This window comes from Gopherus evgoodei, unplaced genomic scaffold (genome assembly GCF_007399415.2).
Source record: "Gopherus evgoodei ecotype Sinaloan lineage unplaced genomic scaffold, rGopEvg1_v1.p scaffold_59_arrow_ctg1, whole genome shotgun sequence".
NCBI lineage: Eukaryota > Metazoa > Chordata > Testudines > Testudinidae > Gopherus > Gopherus evgoodei.
In genome coordinates, this window is record NW_022060080.1 from 202,487 (window position 1) to 222,981 (window position 20,495).

At 44.9% G+C, this 20,495-nt stretch overlaps 1 protein-coding gene across 3 annotated transcripts in view; it reads left to right on the forward strand.

The window, feature by feature from the left end:
* Positions 1-6,672: 6,672 nt before the first annotated feature.
* LOC115643445 (CD209 antigen-like protein E) overlaps positions 6,673-20,495 on the forward strand; it is a 28,302-nt gene continuing 14,479 nt past the window's right edge. The window contains exons 1-9 of one of the 3 annotated variants that reach the window (XM_030547489.1): positions 6,673-6,852; positions 11,928-11,978; positions 12,925-13,062; positions 13,623-13,673; positions 14,449-14,574; positions 16,179-16,241; positions 17,278-17,367; positions 17,798-17,967; positions 18,653-18,762. In XM_030547489.1, coding sequence (XP_030403349.1) covers positions 6,777-6,852; positions 11,928-11,978; positions 12,925-13,062; positions 13,623-13,673; positions 14,449-14,574; positions 16,179-16,241; positions 17,278-17,367; positions 17,798-17,967; positions 18,653-18,762 — 875 coding nt within the window. In that variant the 5' untranslated portion in view covers positions 6,673-6,776. The remainder of the gene's footprint in view (positions 6,853-11,927; positions 11,979-12,924; positions 13,063-13,622; positions 13,674-14,448; positions 14,575-16,178; positions 16,242-17,277; positions 17,368-17,797; positions 17,968-18,652; positions 18,763-20,495) is intronic. The other 2 variants (XM_030547491.1, XM_030547490.1) reach the window with 2 other exon arrangements.

A 20,495-nucleotide genomic window follows, 5' to 3' on the forward strand; every position in this document is an offset into this window, starting at 1 on the left:
AACCTTTCCCGTCTCCGAAAGCGGTTGTAAGGATTTTTCAATCATCAGCATTTTGAGCTGCAGATCCCTGTCGCGACAAGCTCTTGATTTGAGGCTCGTGCAATGGAGGCACTTCACAGGGACATGGGTGTCCTCGAGGCACTTCACACAGTATGAGTGCCCATCTGTCCGTGGCATGGACTCCTGACAGGAAATACGCCTTTTGAATCCTGAAGCTCCTGGCATTATGAATTAGAGATGGCCAAGGAGAGTGTCTCAACGGGAGACAAGCCTGAGGGATTTTTTTTTTAACTAAGTAACTAACTATGTAACTACACTAAAGGAAGGGAAACAACTGGGATGTAACTAATAATTATTTCTATGTTCTTTGTTACTGTTTCCTATAGAGACCAGGGAAGAAAAGGCAGCACTGCCCCGAGTTCTGTCTTTGGCCGAGGACGGTTGAGAAGGAACTGAGGAGGGTGTGGGGCGCACGCACTCAGGAAGATTTCAGCGAGACGGGAGATACCAACTGAGTGCGTCCCAACCAGGCACTGCTACCGAAAATCTCCGATCAATGGCCCTGGGACGTACCGTCACCTAGAGTGGAGCACCCACAGGAACAGCACTCGAAGAAGAATCCACCTTAAGTTTTAAATTGAGCCAAGTGCCTGCTGGGAACAGGACTTTGGAAGACTAGTTGGTGCTGGGAGGATGCCCATGTAGTGCAGAGTTGGGCAAGGTATGGTGTGAATCTGGAGACACCAGAACCTAAATCTCACTCACAAGCAGCACAGCTCATAGCGTGTGTATTTCACTATCCCATCTTTAGTTCTGAATTTAAGGCTTCCCCAGTTACCAGGCTGCAGAATGGGACTTAACAGGGACTGTAAGATGATTCCCTGGTCCCCCTTGATGGAGGAGACCTATGGTCATGAGCTGCACAGTCCCCAGAGGCAGATCCTCAGCAGCTGTAGAAGGATTGAAAGTTATCTGCAGTTCTCAGGGAACAGCAGTGTAATATTCAGCCTTATTATTATCACTTATCTGTATTGTGGTAGCACGTAGAAGTACCAATCAAAGCCCTGTTTTATATAGGTGCTGTACACACGTCACAAAAAACAGTCCCTGCCCAAAACAGGCCAATGTTCACCTCCTATGCTAAAGGTGAAATTTACAGGGCTAAAGGCAGAGATGATGCTTTTGAAGTACAGTTGGTCAGAAAATAAGCTTTTTTTCTCCTGTGGAAAATTTTGTTTTTGGGGATAACATTTTATATATTTTAATTTTTTGTCTGAAAATCAAAACATTTTAATTTGGAAATGCTGCTGCAGTGCCTCATGGGAGCTGTAGTTTGGATGCCTCAGGCCCCCATTCTTTGGAGGTCAGACAACCCACTCAGTCTACATCTCCCATGATGTACAATAGTCATTCCTCTTGAAGAGAGAAAGCAGTGCATCATGGGAGTGCCTGGTGCATCATGGAAATGTAGGGTGGCAGCCCTAATGTAAAGGGTTGGGAAAACAGAGGGAGGGGTCAGACTCTACAGCTATAGACTCTGCTGCCCACAAACACCGGCCCCATGAAACCCCCTCACCTCCCCCCTCACCTTCCGCTTGGGATCATGATTGTCTCTTTCACCTGTTTTCCCACATAGACATTTTTGTCAAAGCACATCACTAAGCCCCAGATGTACTTGCTAGGCCTTAGCGACTCAGTGAAGGAAGGGAAGTGGCGCTGGCTGGACAGCAGCCTCCTGTCTGTCAGGCAAGTCCCTCTTTCTTCAGCCTCTTTGGAGAGAGAACTGTCCCTTACACTCAGCTGTTTCTGCTTTATCGCCTGTCCTGCTAAAGAGCCAGATGGAGCATTGCATAGAGCCAGTGCAACTGATACTACAGGGGGTCTCTGGTCCCCTTTAGTGGCTAAACCCAATAAAGAAGGTTATGAGTCTGCAACTGCCTCTATACTGATGTCATCTAGGGTCAGCACAGAGCAGGGACAGGACCTGGGATGTTCCTGAGGAGAAAAAAGCTGCTTTACCATGGGACATTCTGAGTGTCATGCTAAGGAAAGGTGCGGGGGAGAACAGCAACATGGCCCAGGGGACAGGGCCATGGAGAAGGAGGCAGCACTGCTGGGTTCTAGTCCCAGCCCCATGAGTGTGCTCTGCTGGCCAACTGTGAGGCACATCTCTTCCTGCTCTATGCCTCAGTTTCCTCCCCTGTAAAATGCACTGGAAACTGGTGTTGTCCAAGCTGAGAACAGCTCTGGCTTGAGGAGTGGCTGGGCCAGCTTCTCCCTATTCAGCGGCTAGCACCAACCTGCCATGGCCCTGACCTCCAGGCACCTCCTCAAGGAGTGGGTAGACAGTTCAGTCCATGCCTACCTTGACTCTCTCTGCTAAAACTATCAGACTAGTCAGTGCCCATTGGTGTCGGTGACGTGGAGACCTGTCCCCTAAGAGCTGGCTTATTTCACAGCACCATGAGGGAGGAGGATTTCAAACCAGGGACCTCTAATTTCATGTGGCTTCGGTTTCCTCAGATTCTGGGGGCCCAGGGAACCCAACAATGCTGGGGCACACGAGGAGGACTGTGGCAGCCTGCGCTTTAACGGGAAGTGGGACGCTGCCATCTGCTCCTTGACTGAGCACTGGATCTGCGAACAGAATTGCTAGCTGAGTCCCTGAATCCACAGCAGGGAGGGCAGGTGTCACACAGCCTGCCCCACGTGGGACTCCTCTGGAGCTTTCATCTCTCTAAATCAGTGATTCTTAGACTGCCTCTCGTGAGTTGCAAGAGGCTCTTTAATGTGTCTCCTGTGGCTCTTTGCAGCACACGATATTAAAACACTGTGATTTAATTATTAACCAATCTAAGTTATTAACCAATCTGGATGCTTTTACTACGTTATTAACCCATTGAGTCATCAACTTGCAGTAAGCTACTAACTTATTTGTTGTGAGAATAATAGATATAGTTATAAAACTAAATATTTCCCATCACACTGTTTACATATGAATAGTACTATAGTAAATGAAACAATGAATTCACCTACTGTGGCTCTTTTGCATAATGGTGATGGCTAATTTGGCTCCTGAGCCGCTGTGGTCCGTGTATCACTGCTCTACATGCTGGGCGGCTATTGCAGCGAGCGGAGCTATGGGACAGGATCATGGAAAGCAGAGGTGGAGAAGCTGACTGGCATTGGACTGTCTAATCCATTTCCCTCCCATACTGGGGCCCAGAGAGGGGTTGTTCTTTTCAGGGCTCTAGCATTAAATGTGGCTCCTGCCCAGTGATGAGCTGCCAAAGTCTTAAGAACCGGTTCCCTACCAGTTCTTCAGCGGCGGGTCCTTGACTCACTTCAGGGCTTCGGCGGCATGTCGGAGGCGGGCCCTTCAGAGCCGCTGAAGACCTGGATCGAGTGAAGGACCCGCCACCGAAGTACCGCTGAAGACCCGGTTAGGAACCACCTGGTGAGTACAATCCCCCTGTCCATCCCAGCCAGGGAGAGGGGAGTATTGACCTGGGAAGGTTGCAGGGGAGTTTTACTGGGACTGTCTGCATTGAGGATCTGAGACTTTCCTTGAGGGAGAATACCTGAGCATGTAAAATGAGAACCCAGGAGGGAGGTTGGAGATCATGTGACCTCCTGGCCGGGGAAAGAGACAAAGGGAGAGGAGGGGCTGGAGAGTTTCAGTTTGGAGCTGGCTGGGAAAATGGAGGGGAGGCCAGACAGACCTCCTGACCTCCCCTGGCCCCCAAGATGGACCTGACTGAGGGGGGTCCTGTTGTCTATACCCAAAAGACATTTCTTGGACTGTGTTCCTGCCATCTAAATAAGCCTTTGTCTCCCCCAAACTCTGTGACAGCAGGATGAACATATTAATTAAACAACTGCTTGTTGGAGAGGTGATATTCTAACTGGTGCCAGGATGCAGCCCAATCTGCTGTAAATCAGATTCAGCGTCACTAGTTTAGAGTCCATGGGGCAAAATCCATAGCTGGTGTAATATAATTGGTGTTAAGGGGCCACATCTCCAGCTGATGTAAATGAGCATTGCTCCTTGGAGTCACTCAGCCATATCTCCCACTGCTGTGTATTTACATAGTTCCATTGACTTCAAATAGCACAACGCCGACTTACACCAGCTGAAGATGTGGCCCACAAAAGTGATCATCTCTCTCTCTCTCTTTGATATCTGGGGAGTTTCTGTTCTGGGTATTTTCTTTTTAAATAACAGAGAGATTGTTACAAACATTTTGCAGGCATATGCAAAATCACAGATCACCTCTACTGGAGCATGGCAGCCTGTGTGGGTTTCTCTTTTAGTGGACAGTACATGAGTGGGTTTACCACATTTACCAGGGGCATGCAAGTGAAAGTGTGTTACACCCTGTGAATCAGTGTGAGAATGTATGTGCACATGCGTGTGTATGTGTATCTGTATATGTTTGTATGTTGACACCAGCTAAGGATCTGGCCTATTTAATTTAATGGACTTATTCATGATTTACACCCATAGATACAAGATCAGAATGAAACCCCTTCCATATCATGTTAAGGCTAGGAGCAGCAGAACTTTGGAGTTCTGATAGTCCTAAGTAAAGATCTCCAGAGTAGATTCTGATCTTAGTTACACTGGTGTAAATCCAGAGTCACACCTTGGAACTCAGTGGAGTGACACCAGATTTACACCAGATTTAAGACTGCAGAGCCTAGTTCTTTGGTTAAACACTTCAGTGTATGTATGTTGTGGAGTTTAGGCCATGAGCCCCTGGGAGGAAGGATGGTGAAGATGGGAAAACATCTTTGCTCCATCAAGCAGGAACATGTAATATGATTCAGCAAGTCAAGGGTTAAAGGATTACTTTAGGAGCTCTATCTATAGCAGATGAAAAGTCATTGCAAGCAACCCTTGTTTGGATGCCCTGGGCTCATGACCCCTGCAAGGCATCCCTAGGTGCTTCCAAGGTTAGGGTTACCTCGCTGCCTGTAAAGCCTGGGACACAGTAATTAGCTCAGGTTTGTCTGGACTGGTACTGGTTTCTTCCCAGAAGAATTGCAGTTGCCCTAGCCTCCACCTCCACTAGTGACTTTCATCCCACAATTCAGTGCTTTGTGTTAAGAAATTCCCACAAGCCCCTGCACCCAGGAACTACTGGACAGGTGAGTCCCAGAATGCACTGGAACAACCATGGCTGCAAGGGGTGGATAGGCCTGGTGAGAAACACAAGCACATATACTGTAATGATCATAATAGGACCCTCACATCTGAGCTCACAGCTAGTATGGGAAGCCTCCTTCTTACCCTAACCCATGATGCCTTCCTGTGTGGGCCAGTTATAGGTGATGAGAATCACTGGGACTTAACAAATGTGGTACATTATTAGCAGGTGCAGATATATCCTCTTCTAGCCCCTTCTTCACAGCACTGTGGTTTGCTGCATCAATGACCATCTTATTTATAAAACAAATAAATAGATGCTTAAAAATAAAAGTGTTGCCAGTCTATACCTCCAGCCCTATATCTGCTACCGGGCTACACACTGCTCCAGCAATCTGATGGGCATTATGGGATCGGTATCCCACAATGCACTGGGGTGAAACTGATCTCTCTGCAGAAGGCTAGCCCAAGGCTTAGGGCATAAGGAGGATTTACATGGTGCCTCAGCCGGGGGAGTGATGTGTATTGATGCCCACTTGCCAACAGCCCAGCTCATAGCATAGGCACACTTATCTGTGGCAGGGGCCTGCTCTGGCACTGATCCCTGCTTCGGGACTGAGGTATCAATTGAGTTGTAGGATAAAAGTCTAGCCACATATGCAAAGCCAGAGAAGGACTGTGTGTTTCCTCCACGAACCACCCAGAGCCAGGGCGTGGGGACACTGGCGCAGCTAGGACATAGGTCTTCCTATGGACTCTAGGAGAAGCTGCAGTGGGGCTGGCTGCTAGTAGAGACAGGATATTGGGCTAAATGAACCATGGGTCCAATCCAGTATGGCGACTCCTATGCTCTACAGTGTGGCTCTGAACCTTTCCAGACTACTGTACCCCTTTCAGGAGTCTGATCTGTCTTGCATACCCCAAGTTTCACCTGCACTTGCTTACAAAATCAGGCATAAAAATACAAGCTTCCCCCCACACTATTACTGACAAATTGCTGACTTTCTCATTTTTACCATGTAATTATAAAATAAATCAATTGGAATATAAATACTGTACTTATATTTCAGTGTATAGTAAGAGCAGGATAAAAAGTCATTGTATCAAATTTTAGTTTGTACTGACTTTGCTAGTGCATTTAATGCATGCTGTTGTAAAACTAGGCAAATACCCAGATGAGCTGATGTACCCGTTGGAAGACCTGTGTGTACCCCTGAGGGTTCACATACCCCTGATTGAGAACCACTGCTTTTCCAAATGTGGGCAGTAGACCCATGCAGTTCACAGACCAGGTGACCACCTCACCACCACTCCACCACCCATCCCGCGGCCATGCACCCTGCAGCAGGGTTGTGGCAAAGCTACACTCCATGGCACACAACATGGGCTCCCCTTTTTCCTGGCTTCCGTGCACAACTGGGTTCTGCTGCATTTCAGGCTATTTGCATAACCTTCTTCATCCGAGCCCCAGCAGAGAGAGGAATTGAAACTAAGGGAGTAATACAACTGCCCTGAGCGAGATTCTGAGAGCAAGGGAGTGCCTCAAGCAGAACAGGGTCTGGGGTTGGGGCGGGGTCTGTTGATTCAGCAGCAGCCCACCTAAGCCCCCAATCCCCAGCAATAAAGAATGGCTCAGCAGGAGCTCTATGATAACTGGCTGTGCCCTCCACCGTTGCCAGGGAAGAGACCGGTGAGACAAACAGGTAAAGACAAAGTGGTCGGAAACAGTGCACCATCTTTAGCCAGGCTTAGAAGGGGCAGATGTATATTGTGTTGTGGTTGTGGGAAGTGTGCAGCCATGTGCATTGTGGGCTGTGTGCAAGGGGCATGTACCTACAGATGTGTGTGCTTTGTAAATGTGTAAGCCCCATTTAATGTGGGTTATGTGGAGGGTGCATATGCAGTTGTATGTACTGTGCTTTGTGTACAGGGCTGTGTGCATACACATGTGCTGTTGTGTGAGCGAGTTTTGTGTCTGTGTGTGTACATGGGTGTATAGTACATCCATCTTTCTGTGTGAAGGGCTGTGTGCGTTCTGTGTGTATGTGCAGAGATGTGTGCCATTTGTATGGGAAGGGGATATTGTGTGTTTAAGTATGAGGTCATTGTGTTTGTGTGTGTGTGTGTGAGTGATAAAAGAGTGCAGATATTTGTGCTCTTTGTGGTGTATATTTGTTCAGAAGGGAGTGCGGTAAGATGGGATAAGGTCAGTCAACCATAAACCCAATACATCTCCCACTCAAATCTAGTGCTAGCTGGGGAACCACACTGTGGTTCTCACTTGTATCAGTTTAGATCTCTGTGGAAGAAAATGACTTGGAAAATAATTGAGAAACCATAACCGACTGTGGGCTGAATTCTGCTCCCACTCAAATGCAGGCAATGGACTGATGGTGTTAGCAGGCCTAGTTCCTCTGGAGCTAATAGAATTGCAATTGCTTGCACCCGGGTGGAATTTAGTGTGGCTGGATGTGGCCAGATCCCAAGCTGGTGTAAATTGTCATCACTCCATTGACTTCAGCTAAAGGACACTGATTTATACCAACTGGGGATCTGGATCTTTGTCACTAAGAGCATGTCTACATCAGAGGATATTTTCATTTGAGGCTTACAAGTGTTTGGGAAGATTGCAGGACATCAGCCTTTACAAAGTTAACTTCTTCCAGTGAACTGGCAAGTAATTAACTCAGGTCATAAACTCTATTGTAGACAAGACCAGACCGAAGGTAGAAATAATATAAAATGTCACCAGAATCAGATATGTCATGTTCAAGACTCTAGGACAGATCTGAGAGGCCATTCAAACCTATACAGATCATGGCTGTGCTGTAAGATTGAAATGTGTTTTAACAATTTCTGGGAAGAGCATAACTGTAACCCCTGACCAGGCTGGATTCGTAACAGTGATGAGATTTAGGAGGCTCAAGGGAAAGCAATATCTCCCCAACCACCTCAAGGCATGCGGCCTCCATGCTCAAGATAAAATGCTTCTGAAGAGCAAATTTGTTTCCCTTTTGGAATACGCCAAGCATCAGGTATTTTCTAGGGCTGTTAAATGATTAAAAAAATTAATCACAATTAATCATGCAATTGATTGCACCATTAAACAATAATAAAATACCACTTATTTAAATATTTGTGGATGTTTTCTATTTTCAAATATATGATTTCAATTACAAAGAATACAAAGTGTAAAGTGCTCACTTTATTTATTTTTATTACAAATATTTGCACTGTAAAAGACAAAAGAAATAGTATTTTTCAATTCACCTCATATAAGTACTGTAGTGCATTCTCTTTATCATGAAAGTTGAACTTACAAATGAGGAATTATTATACAAAAAATAACTGCATTCAAAAATAAAACAATGTAAAACTTTAGAGCCTAGAAGTCCACTCAGTCCTATGCTAGTCAATCGCTCAGACAAACAAGTTTGGTTACAATTTTCAGGAGATAATACTGTCCGCTTTTGTTTACAATGTCACATAAAAGTGAGAACAGGCATTCACATGACACTGTTGTAGCTGGCTTCGCAAGATACTTACATGCCAGATGTACTAAAGATTCATATGTCCCTTCATCTTCAATGACCATTCCATAGGACACACGTCCATGCTGATGATGGGTTCTGCTTGATAATGATCCAAAGCAGACTGGACCAATGCATGTTCATTTTCATTATCTGAGTCGGATGCCACCAGTAGAAGGTTGATTTGCTTTTTAGGTGGTTCAGGTTCTGTAGTTTCCACATCTCAGTCTCAGTCTCTTTTAAGACTTCTGAAAGCATTCTCCATACCTTGTCTCTCAGATTTTGGACAGCACTTTGGATTCTTAAATCTTGGGTCGAGTGCTATAGTATTTTCAGAAATCTCATGTGGTACCTTCTTTGTGTTTTGTCAAATCTGCTGTGAAAGTGTGAAAATGAACATGTGCTGGGTCATCATCTGAGACTGCTATAATATGAATATATGGCAGAATGCAGGTAAAACAGAACAGGAGACATACAATTCTCCTCCATGAAGTTCAGTCACAAATCTAATTAATGCATTATTTTTTTAATGAGCATCATCAGCATGGAAGCATGTCCTCTGGAATGGTGGCCCGAAGCATCAAGGGACATACGAATGTTTAGCATATCTGGCATGTAATGCAGTGCCGCCTACAAAAGTGCCATGCGAACTTGTGTTCTCACTTTCAGGTGACATACATAAGAAGCAGGCAGAAGTATATCCCATTAATGTAAACAAACTTGTTTGTCTTAACAATTGGCTGAACAAGAAAATATGACTGAGACAACTTGTAGGCACTAAAGTTTTATATTGTTTTGTTTTTAGTGCAGTTATGAAACAAAAAAAATACATATGAAGTTACACTTTCACAATAAAGAGATTACACTACAGCACTTGTATGAGGTGCATTGAAAAATAGTATTTCTTTTATTTATCATTTTACACTGCAAATATTTGTAATAAAAATAATAATATAAAGTGAAATATACTGTACACTTTCTATTCTGTGTTGTAATAGAAATTAATGTATTTGAAAATGTAGAAAAACATCCAAAATATTTATGACATTTCAATTGATATTCTATTGTTTAACAGTGCAATTAATCATGATTAATATTTTTGAGTTAATCACATGAGTTAACTGCGATTAATTGACAGCCCTAGTATTTTCGGAGGGCAGTTATCATGGAAACCTTCCTGCTACACAACCTTTAGTCCACCAACCTCCACAGGAGATGGCACCAGCTGAATTCCGTGCTTTGCCACCATTGGATAAATAGGGCCAGATCCCCAGCTAGTGTTATTCTAGACTTGTCTGCCCTAGAAATGTTTGTTGCTTTAACTGTATACTGGTATTGCTAAAGTGGAAAACCCCGGTTGCATGAATGCAGTTATACCAGCATAAAAGTCTTTATCCTGGCATAGCTTCTTCTGATACGGGAAGAGGAATACGTTATATTGGTATAAGGCACCTTCCAACCAGTATAAATGCATCTACACTGAAGCTTATAGCAGAATTCGGGTAAAAAAAAAATCATGCCCTCAACTGACAGTTATACTGGTGACAGGTTTCAGAGCAGTAGCCGTGTTAGTCTGTATCAGCAAAAACAACGAGGAGTCCTTGTGGCACCTTAGAGACTAACATTTATTTGGGCATAAGCTTTCATGGGCTAAAACCCACTTCATCAGATGCATGGAGTGGAAAATACAGTAGCAGGTGTATATACACACACACACACACACACACACACACACACACAGGTATATAAGATGGGAGTTGCCTTACCAAGGGGGGGGTCAGTGGTATTGAGACAAATCAATTAACAGTAGAATACCAATGGAGGAAAAATCACTTTTGTAGCATAATGAGGGTGGACCATTTCAAACTGTTGACAAGAAGGTGTGAGTAACAGTAGGGAAAAATTAGTATGGGGAAATTAGTTTTTGTAATGACCCATCCAGTCCCAGTCTTTATGCAGGCCTAATTTGATGGTGTGCAGTTTGCACATTAATTCCAGTTCTGCAGTTTCTCATTGGAATCTGTTTCTGAAGTTTTTTTGTTGAAGAATTACCAGTTTTAAGTCTGTTATTGAGTAACCAGGGAAACCGAAGTGTTCTCCTACTGGTTTTTTAATGTTATAATTCCTGATGTCAGATTTGTGTCCATTTATTCTTTTTCATAGACACTATCCGGTTTGCCCAATGTACATGGCAGAGGGGCATTGCTGGCACATGATGGCATATATCACATTGGTAGATATGCAGGTGAATAAGCCTCTGATGGTGTGGCTGACGTGGTTAGGTCCTATGATGGTGTCCCTTGAATAGATATGCAAACAGAGATGGCATCGGGGTTTGTTGCAGGGTTTGGTTCCTGGGTTAGTGTTTTTGTTGTGTGGCATGTAGTTGCTGGTGAGTATTTGCTTCAGGTTTGGGGGGCTGTCTGTAAGCAAGGACTGGCCTGTCTCCCAAGGTCTGTGAGAGTGTGTGATCGTCCTTCAGGATAGGTTGTAGATCCTTGAAGATGCGCTGGAGAGGTTTTAGTGTGGGGCGGTAGGTGACGGCTAGTGGTGTTCTGTTACTTTCTTTGTTGGGCCTGTCCTATACTATAGTAAGTGACTTCTGGGTACCCTTCTGGCTCTGTCAGTCTGTTTCTTCATTTCACCAGGTGGGTAGTATAGTTTTAAGAATGCTTGATAGAGATCCTGTACTGATATAACTCTTCTAGTGTAGACCAGCCCTTGGTGTTGCTTTCTTGGAGTCAATGAGCCAGACTCCAGCTGAAGAAAAATCAGCTGTAGCTCCACTGAAGTAAATGCTGATTTACACCTGCTGAGAATCTGGCTCATAAATTGTAACAGACTTTTTCTTTGATGAATTTCATCTCTTTTTTTCCCCCTGTTGGTGAACGGTCTCAATTTCTGTCCTAATTACGTGTTATCCAAAATGGTTTGCTGAGCAATTCCTCAGCTTGTAAGATCATTTGCCATATTTTGAAATCCAAGGACACATGGCACCACTTCCTTTCCCTGACTGGATAAATGTATCTCCATGGATCAGGTTTCTAGTAGCAAAGGTTAACACTTACCGGTTCAAAGCTTTCTTACCGATGCTGCTTTAGTTTGTTGTTGTCCAAGAGCTGCTGCACAGAAGATGATTTGGTTTCACCAGTTTGAGGGCTGCCTCTCAGATTGTGGTTTCAGCATCAGATCTGAATGGTATCCTGTACATAATTCTCACTTCCTCCAAACAAATACCTTGTTTGCAGGGATCTACTTATTAGCAGGGGGACCAGCACATGGAAGTCACTTCAGATCAGGTGAGTCCATGTTATTTCCTCCTCATGTTCCTTGGATCAGGCTTTCTGCATCTGGACCAGAACAGAGTCCTGGGCAATAGCATGGTGCAAAGAGATCCTCGATGAGATGCCAGTGTAGAGATAACTCTTCTCCCAGCTCTGCTGGTGATTTATATGCGACCTTGGACCTCTTCTCTCTTTGTGCCTCGGTTTCCTCATCTGTGAAATGGGTGTAACAACTTCAAACCCACCTTCAAACAGGTGCTTTGAGATCTGTGTATAAAGGGACTGATTCTCCTGTCCCACACACAGTTTTATTATTTGTATTACGATAGCACCTCAAAGCCCCACCTGCAATCAGGGCTCTACTGTGCTGGGTGTTACACAGTCACATAATCAGGGATAGTCCATGCCCTGAAGAGTTGACAGTCTAAATTTACAAGGCAGGCAAATGTGACAGGACAGCGGCAGGAAGTGATTTGCTCAAGGTCACATGGTGGGTCAGTAGCAGAGCAACAAACAGCACCCAGGGCTCCTGAGTCTTAGACTAGTGTCCTATCCACGAGGCCACAGTGGCTTTTGGCTTTGCTCCGTAAACCAAACCTACTGGACCAGCCAACATCTCCTAACTTCAGCAGTTTCTACAGATTTTCTCCATTATAAGGAAGAAGAGAATGAGGCTCCAAAAGAAATGAATAATATAACCATCATCCTTCTAGTAGTGAAGAGGGCAGTTGGTGAAATCTCACTGTAGGTGTTCTGTAATTCCAAAGCTACTAAGAGCTCCATGCCGGGATGTGGAATCCCCTGTGAATGTTCTCAGATGCAAATGATTTGTTCTAATCTAAGTATATTAACTCATTGGGCCAGCTGCTCAGTTGTTGTAACTTGAAGCTATGCCCATTTATACTGTTTTAGGATTTGGCCCAGATTACTGTACTGGGATTAATTCTTCTTATCTATTTAGACTCATCTGATAGTTTTTCCAACGAGGAGGATTATGACGATGTGTCCCTGTCCGAGATGGGAGATCAGATGCAAAAGAGGCTACCAGCTTATAAAGATAATACAGATATAGCAAGCCAGAGAAGCAAGAAAGGCACAGGTAGAACCTACATCTTCTCCTCCTATTCACTCCCTGGCCTGAACTGATCCCTGCTGAAGTCAGTAGGGATTCACCAAAGATGAGCTGGGGCCCATGACTGCACGTGGAGTTACACTCCCAGCAGCAGCACCAGGGCCGCCCAGAGGGGGGGCAAGTGGGGCAATTTGCCCCAGACCCCGGGCCCCACAGGGGCCCCCATGAGAGGTTTTTAGGGCCCCTGGAGCGGGGTCCTTCACTCACTCCAGGGGCCCCAGAAAACTCTCTCGGGGCCCAGGCCCCTGGAGCTTCTTCCGCTCTGGGTCTTCGGTGGCGGGGGGTCCTTCCGCTCCGGGACCTGCCACTGAAGTGTCCCAAAGACCCACAGTGGGGGGTCCTTCTTCCCCAGGACCTGCCGCTGAAGTGCTGGGTCTTCAGTGGCAATTCGGCAGCGGACTCCCCCGCTGCTGAAGACCCCAGGCAACCTGAATCCTCTGAGCGGCATGGCCTGGAGAAGCCTGCATATTTGATTGTGTGGGAATTGATACTTTCTCCAATGTCTGCACTTTTCTTCCTGTTTGCAGGGTTTTACGTGCTAGCTGGGAAGCCAGCATCTTCAAGTCTCCCAAGGACAGGTTAGTTGGAGTTCCTGCAGTCTCCTGTCCCTTGGACTCTACTGCCTGTGTTGCTCTGGGTAATTGGATTAATATGAGCTACGGAGCAGCCATCAGATGGGAATGACTTTTGATTGCTATAGATCTGGAATCAGTCAATCTCTCTAAAGCTTTTATCCTGCCACCCATATCTGACCACTTTCCACATAAAGTTAATAGTATTAGCAGAGTCCCTAGTGGACTTCATGGAGTCTCCACCACTTCTCCCTTTTGGTTTGGATTGAGACTGATGCCCTAGGGATTAAAGTCCTTGTATCCTTTTTCCCTGACACCCCACAGCCAACCCCATGCCTGGGGACAGATTGGAGCCAATGCTTTAGAGGTGAAAGGGCCTGTATTCCCTTCCCCGACCTCTGTCTTCTGATCTAACCATGAGACTTCACTCACCTCTCAGAGCTGGGAAGAGAACCCAGGAGTCCAGATGTTCAGCCCTAACCACCAGGAACCACTCTCCTCTCAGAGATGGAGAAAGAATTCAGGAGTCCTGAATTCCGGGCCACACCCAAATGTGACCACTAGGCCACACTGCTTCCCATTACTCATTTAAAAGAGTGAGCCATCATCATTGTTTTCAGGCAAGCCAACATGATTCTGAAAAGTTTAAATAACCACAAAGTCTTCCTTTAACATCAAGATCCTGGGTGAAAACCTGTCTTGGGGTAAATGATTCTGGGATCCTTCCTGCTAGGAAATGCTGAAAGTACAGGGAGGTACTAACCAGTGCTGCTCTCCACAGCTAACCCCATTCCTGACTCCAATCAAGGAATAGGCTACAGACCAAAGTCCATTGTGATACTGTATGTCCTGATGGGGATTTGTTTTGCAATGTGGGCAGTTCTCCTCTCACTGGCAGTGGTGAAATGTAAGTCTCAGCACAAGTTAGTATGGACACCTATGGGGGGGTGAGGCGCAGGGTGAGGGAGGGGCTTACTGATGTTATTTGCTTCTCTGAATTAATATATTTGTGCTAGGTCAGGCATGCCACAGGGGCAGAAGTGGGGAGAGAGCATCTCAGATAAGCAATTAACAGAAAAAAATCCATTTCTATCGCCCGCTCACTCACACACACGGATTTCAGTTACACTGGTGCCAAAACACCATCAACACACACTATCTCACAGTAGTGCCAAAGCATCCCCAACACACGCTGATCTACTATGCTAGTGCCAAAGCATGCGCACACACACACACACTGATTTCAGTGCCACTCGTGCCAAAGAACCCCCAGTATACACACTAATCTCAGTAACACTGGTGCAACAGCACTATACTCTGTGTCTCGGATCTAGCGTAAATCCAGACTAACTCCAACAAAGTCACAATGCTGTAAACCTCATTTTATGCTGTCCTGAGCCCTGTCCTGACTTGGTATTACTTTACACCCACCTTGCACTGGTGTAAATGGCTGCACAAGGTTCAGGCAACAGGGGCTCAATCTCTACCCTTGCGAGCAACACTATTTTACCACTGAATGTTAAATGGGCTCGTGCTATTATTGAACATGGAGGATGGGGGTGGGGGAGTGCCTCCAGGAACTCCAGACAAACCCCTGCTCCAGTGATTCACCTATCAGGTCCTCTCCAAGAGAAAAGTTAGTGCTGTATCCTCCTTCTCCCTCCCCCCAGTGTTCTTATAATTATTTATTATTATTACTTGTATTACAGTAGCTCCTAGAGAACTAAACCAAGATCAGGGTCCCATTGTACTAGGCATTGTACAGGAATATAGAGAAAGGCAGTCCTTGCCCTTTCAGTCTAAATGGATGAGGGTACCTGTACCCAGGTACAAAGTAAAAAAACCCAGAACATATGGCAGTGGTGTCAGACCAGGATCAGTTGACTTGGGCTTGTGGGGCTAAAAATAGCAGTGCAGATGTTCCGGCTCGGGCTGGAGCTGGGCTCCAGGACCTTCCCTTGTTTCAGCGGCCAGGGTCCAGGCTGAGCGTGAATGTCTACATTGCTAGTTTTAGGCATGCAGCGTGAGACCAGCGAGCCTAGCCAGTTGACCTGGGCTCTGAGACTGGCTACCACAGGTCTATTTTCTTTTTCTGTGTAGACATACCCTAAGGAAGACAAAGAGTGGGAGGAACTCCTGTCAATGCAGTTGAGTCCCATACCAGCAATCCCACACTTAGGGATCAGATACTGCTCTTGGTTACAGTGGTGTAAATCTGGAGTAACTCCACTGGGTCAGATACTCCGTTGTGTAAATCAACATAGCCCCACTGACTTAAAGGCATAAGCCAACCTCATTATTGGGTGGTAGGAGGAAACTTCCCTTGGAGTCAGGTTATCACCAGTTCACCTTCCCCCAAAGCAGTGGGTGGAGGCCGTTGTTGGAGACAGGATACTAGGCTAGATGAGATTCCTGATATGTTCCAGTGTGGTCATTTCTAGCTAGCTGAGGAGCTGGCCTATTTATGTTAGCATGAATGGAAAAAGCCATATTCTTTTGTTTCCTTTTTAGACTTGGAGATGTCAGAGGAGTTAAAAGTTTTAAACTGTAACCACTCGGAGAGGCTAATGAACGGTAGGTTCTGGGACTCTAGCTAACGCCTAGTAGGTACTTCTGGTTAAAAGTGGAAAGTGTTGGGTTTGAATTAGGGGTGGGTGGGTCAATTTGGCTAATTCTTTCAGGAATCCTTGGCCCATCTCTAGCACCACCCACTGAAGCATCTCAAAGCTTTTTGTAAATAATGTAAAAAGCTAAACAAACCACCCCCTAAATCTGATTCTCCTTTCATTTATATCAAGAAAAGAACTATTGACTTCAATAGAGTTACTTCTGATTTACACCAGAATTACACCTTTGGACCTGATTCAGCTCTCACATCAATTTATATTAGTGTAGCACCACTGACGCCAATGGAAGTAGTGCAGGTGCCCTCTGGTTTAAGTGAGATCAGGATCAGACCCGCTGAGCTTAATGGAGTTACTCCTGATTTACACTGGATAGTATGAGAGGAGAATCAGATGGAGAAACTGAAGCTGCAAGAGACGATGGATTTGGTTAAGGTCACACAAAGAGACTGGGCACTTAGAAGATCCTCAGCTGAAGTAAATCAATAAATGCCAATTGACAACAATTGAGGTTTATTGTTATCACTTATCTGTATTGTGGTGCCACCTCATGGCCCCATCCCTACTGTGCCAGGCACTGTGCAAACATACAAAAAGATCACGGTCCCTGCCCCAAACAGCTTACACTCAAAGTCAAGAAACATCAGATGAAAACAACAAATAAATGGTAGGAGCACATGATCACAATGAAAAGGAATTAAGGATCTGGCCTGTCATGAGGAAGTCTGCCTCTCATGGAGCTAAAACTGAATTTCAATTATTACTTGCATTACACCAAAGTCAGGGGTCCATTTGCTAGGCACTGTACAGGCACATGAAGAAAAAGAGCCCTTGCCTGCACAATCTAATGACAGAGGGAAAAGAGACTTGCCCAGACTAACAGACAGAGGTGGGAATAGAACTGAGATCCTAGCTCAGGGCCTCATCTGCTAGACCATCCTAGACCATGCTGCCTATTGCTTCAGATGATGCTTTGCACTTTTCAGTGGAGCAGGACCTGGCTGATGCACGAATAGAGCGAAAGAGAATCATGAGTGACATGAACAAGAACTATAAAGAATTGTCGGATTTCACAGGTACGTCAGGCATATTTTCATCACTGGTATTTTCTCATGGTCTGTTCGTGGTACCAGTGAAAACTATGTTGATTGTTATCCATTTTACCCCAAGAAGCATCAAAAGGGGCTGGTGAATGAAAGTCAGTTTCTGCTCTTGTATAAATCCAGAGTAACTCAGCAGAAGACTATTGAGTCACTTTGAGTTTATGGCCCTGTGAATAAGAGCAAGATTTGGAGAAAGAAGGATTCTAAGCCAGGCAGAATCCAAATAAAAAAGGATTTACAGGTCAAAATGGCTCATGGAATCAAATTGGAAGAGAGTGAAATTGCTGGAAAACATGTGACACACTCCCAGTGAGCCACCTCACTAAATAACCAAAAAGCTGCTTTCTGCATAAGCCAGAGTTTCCAGTGGTAAAGCAGGGCTGTCCTGAATTCTGCCTTACAGCATCCATCTGCAATGCTCTCCCAGAGCCTATAAAATGTGCAGCCGGCTGGAAGAAGTTTGAGAAAGCATGCTATTTCTTTTCAAATATGACTAACGACTGGATGGGTGCAAAGCAGTTCTGTACTGATCAAAACTCTTACCTGGTTATCGTTAACAATGACTACGAACAGGTAAGCTATCCCCTCTGTTTGCTATAGTATGCCGTTCAGAATGGAAAGAGTGAGGCATAAAGATCCTGCTTTCAGCTCCATCCATCTCAATTCAGAGTAACTCCAGTAAATTCAGAGGTGTTTCACAAGTTTGCACTGCCTCATCTTCCTCTCTGGCTGATAGTAGCTGCAATTAAGTTACATTGATGAGAGAAGAGAATCAAGCTTGGGGTGGAGTTTGTGACTTTTGTCACAAATGTGATTTGAGATTTGACCAGATCCTGAGATTTGTAAATCATCATAGCGCTACTGAAGGCGATGGAGCTCTGCCAATTTAAATCAGCTGAGGATCTGGCCCTTTTGACTTCAGTAGAACTACACCAGCTGAGGATGTGGCCCTGAAAGCCCACCTATGCTTCTTTTAGAGCACTAGGGAGGAGGCTATGGTGGGAGGACGTTTGTCAGAGACGTACACCCTGCCTGACTGGGAACTCCCAAACTAATCTCCCCTAAGGCAGTGAAAAAACATTCAGAAGGCCATGACTTTTGATCGCTAGACAGCTGGCTGACTTACAAGTGAAAGGCTGTTGAGATACCATGCCGATGGGTGCATTAGAATTGTACAGACTGACCCCTCCGTTTCACCTTGCCAGTCCCCAGAACCATCATTCTGACCTTTTTCATGTTAAATTCTTTTCCATTCTAGGCTTTTTTAAATGACTATAATAAACTGAAAAGGACATACTGGCTGGGACTGAGTGATGCAGTGGAGGAAAGGAAGTGGCAGTGGGTAGACAATAGCCCGTATTCTGTCAGGTAAGCCCCTTCTCATACAAATCCCTTAATCAGAAAATTAGTCCCAATACTTGGAGTTTTGAAGCCATGGATATATCTGTTTTGTCTATTATCTCATGAAAGGGGAATGGGCAGGATAGGCTCAGACCAGACACTGACCCTGGGAAGCAGAGGTGCAGAACTGGGGCTGGAATCTTAGTATGGGAGGACTCTTTTACATGAATTTAGTGCCAATAAAAAGTACCCTGGAGACTGAAGTCCTTTGTTTATCTGCAGTGAAGGTACAGCCCATGCAGCAGCCGAGAAAGCCCCACTTCTGCCCCAGCTTTTCCTTGCCAATACGCCTCACCTCTGCCCTGGAGGGACTCCTCTGATGTGAGAGGGGAGTTCAGTCTCCATAGCCTATTTCATCCTTGGCCTCTCTGCCCTGATGGCCAACATATTTTTGTGAGTGAGTTTCTCATAACATCTTTCCCGTCCCAGTGTTGGTGCACAGAGCAGAAACCAGTCTCTTCCATACTTATGGTGTTGAGATAGCCTATTCTGCCCTCCTTGCTGAGGGTTCTTAAGGTTTTTCTTGGGTGTGCTTGATTCCTCACACCAGTCAGTTTCTACTTGGCAGCTTCATGTGGGAATCTGTGTTGGCATCCAAAGTACAAGCCCCACATATGTCCAGCACTTCCTTCTGATTCTGATGGAAATGAGCTGTTAGTTGTTGATTTCTCAGATATCTTCATTGTGATGAAGTTTTTTTCAATCAACTCTCAGAATCTTTCGTGAGCACTAAATTTCCAAAGTTGTCTAATTTTCTGTGTAAGATTTTAATAAATCTCCAAGTCTTGCAGCAGTATGTTAGCACCGAGATTACATTTCAATTGAAAATTCTCAGGTTTTGTTTTAGTACTCTCTCTCTTTGATTTCTATATGTTGCTGAGTTTAGTAAGCGCTGTGGATGGCTTTACTATCCTTGATGTCACTTCCTCCTTGAGGCCCCTGTTGGCTAACTTTCTTGACATTTTTGCATTCTACTGTGATGTTACTGATTGACATCTGGGTTTCAAGGATGTGTGTTTTAGCATAATTAATTCTGAGCCCCATGTGGCGTGCTATTTTTGCCACATTTTCTGTCTTTGTTTTTAACTTTCTGGGGGTATTGCTCAGTAACACAATATAATCAGCAAAGTGTAGGTCTTCTCGGCATTTTGCCATCTACCCATGCAATATCAGTGTTTGTGTTGCTAATACACTTCTTTTTTCATTATCCTGTTTATTGCAGTGACAAACAATGGTGGAGATAAAATTCAACCCTATTTGATGCAGTCCACAATGAACCAGTCTGTGGTCTGGTTATTCACCCTTACAGACACTTTGCGTCTTTATACATGGCTTTGATGTTGCTTATGACTTTAACTGGGATTTTGTAGGATTGAAGAATGTTCCACAATGTGTCTGTGCAGGCAGGCAAATGCCTTTTGAAAAAAGAAAAAAATAATAATAAAATTGATGAAGAATGGAGTTTGCTATAAAGGTTCTTAGTATGAATATCTGATCTACATAGGATCTTTTGGGCCTGAATCCAACTGGTTCTTCACTAAGCTTTGTATCCACTGCCTCTTTCATTCTGTGTAGAATCACACTGCAGAAGGCTTTCCCTACAACAGAGTAATGTAACTCCCCTCCAGGTGTTACAGTCAGGAAGATCACACTCTTTTGGGGTACTCTGACAATGATTCCATAATTCCACTGGTCAAAAG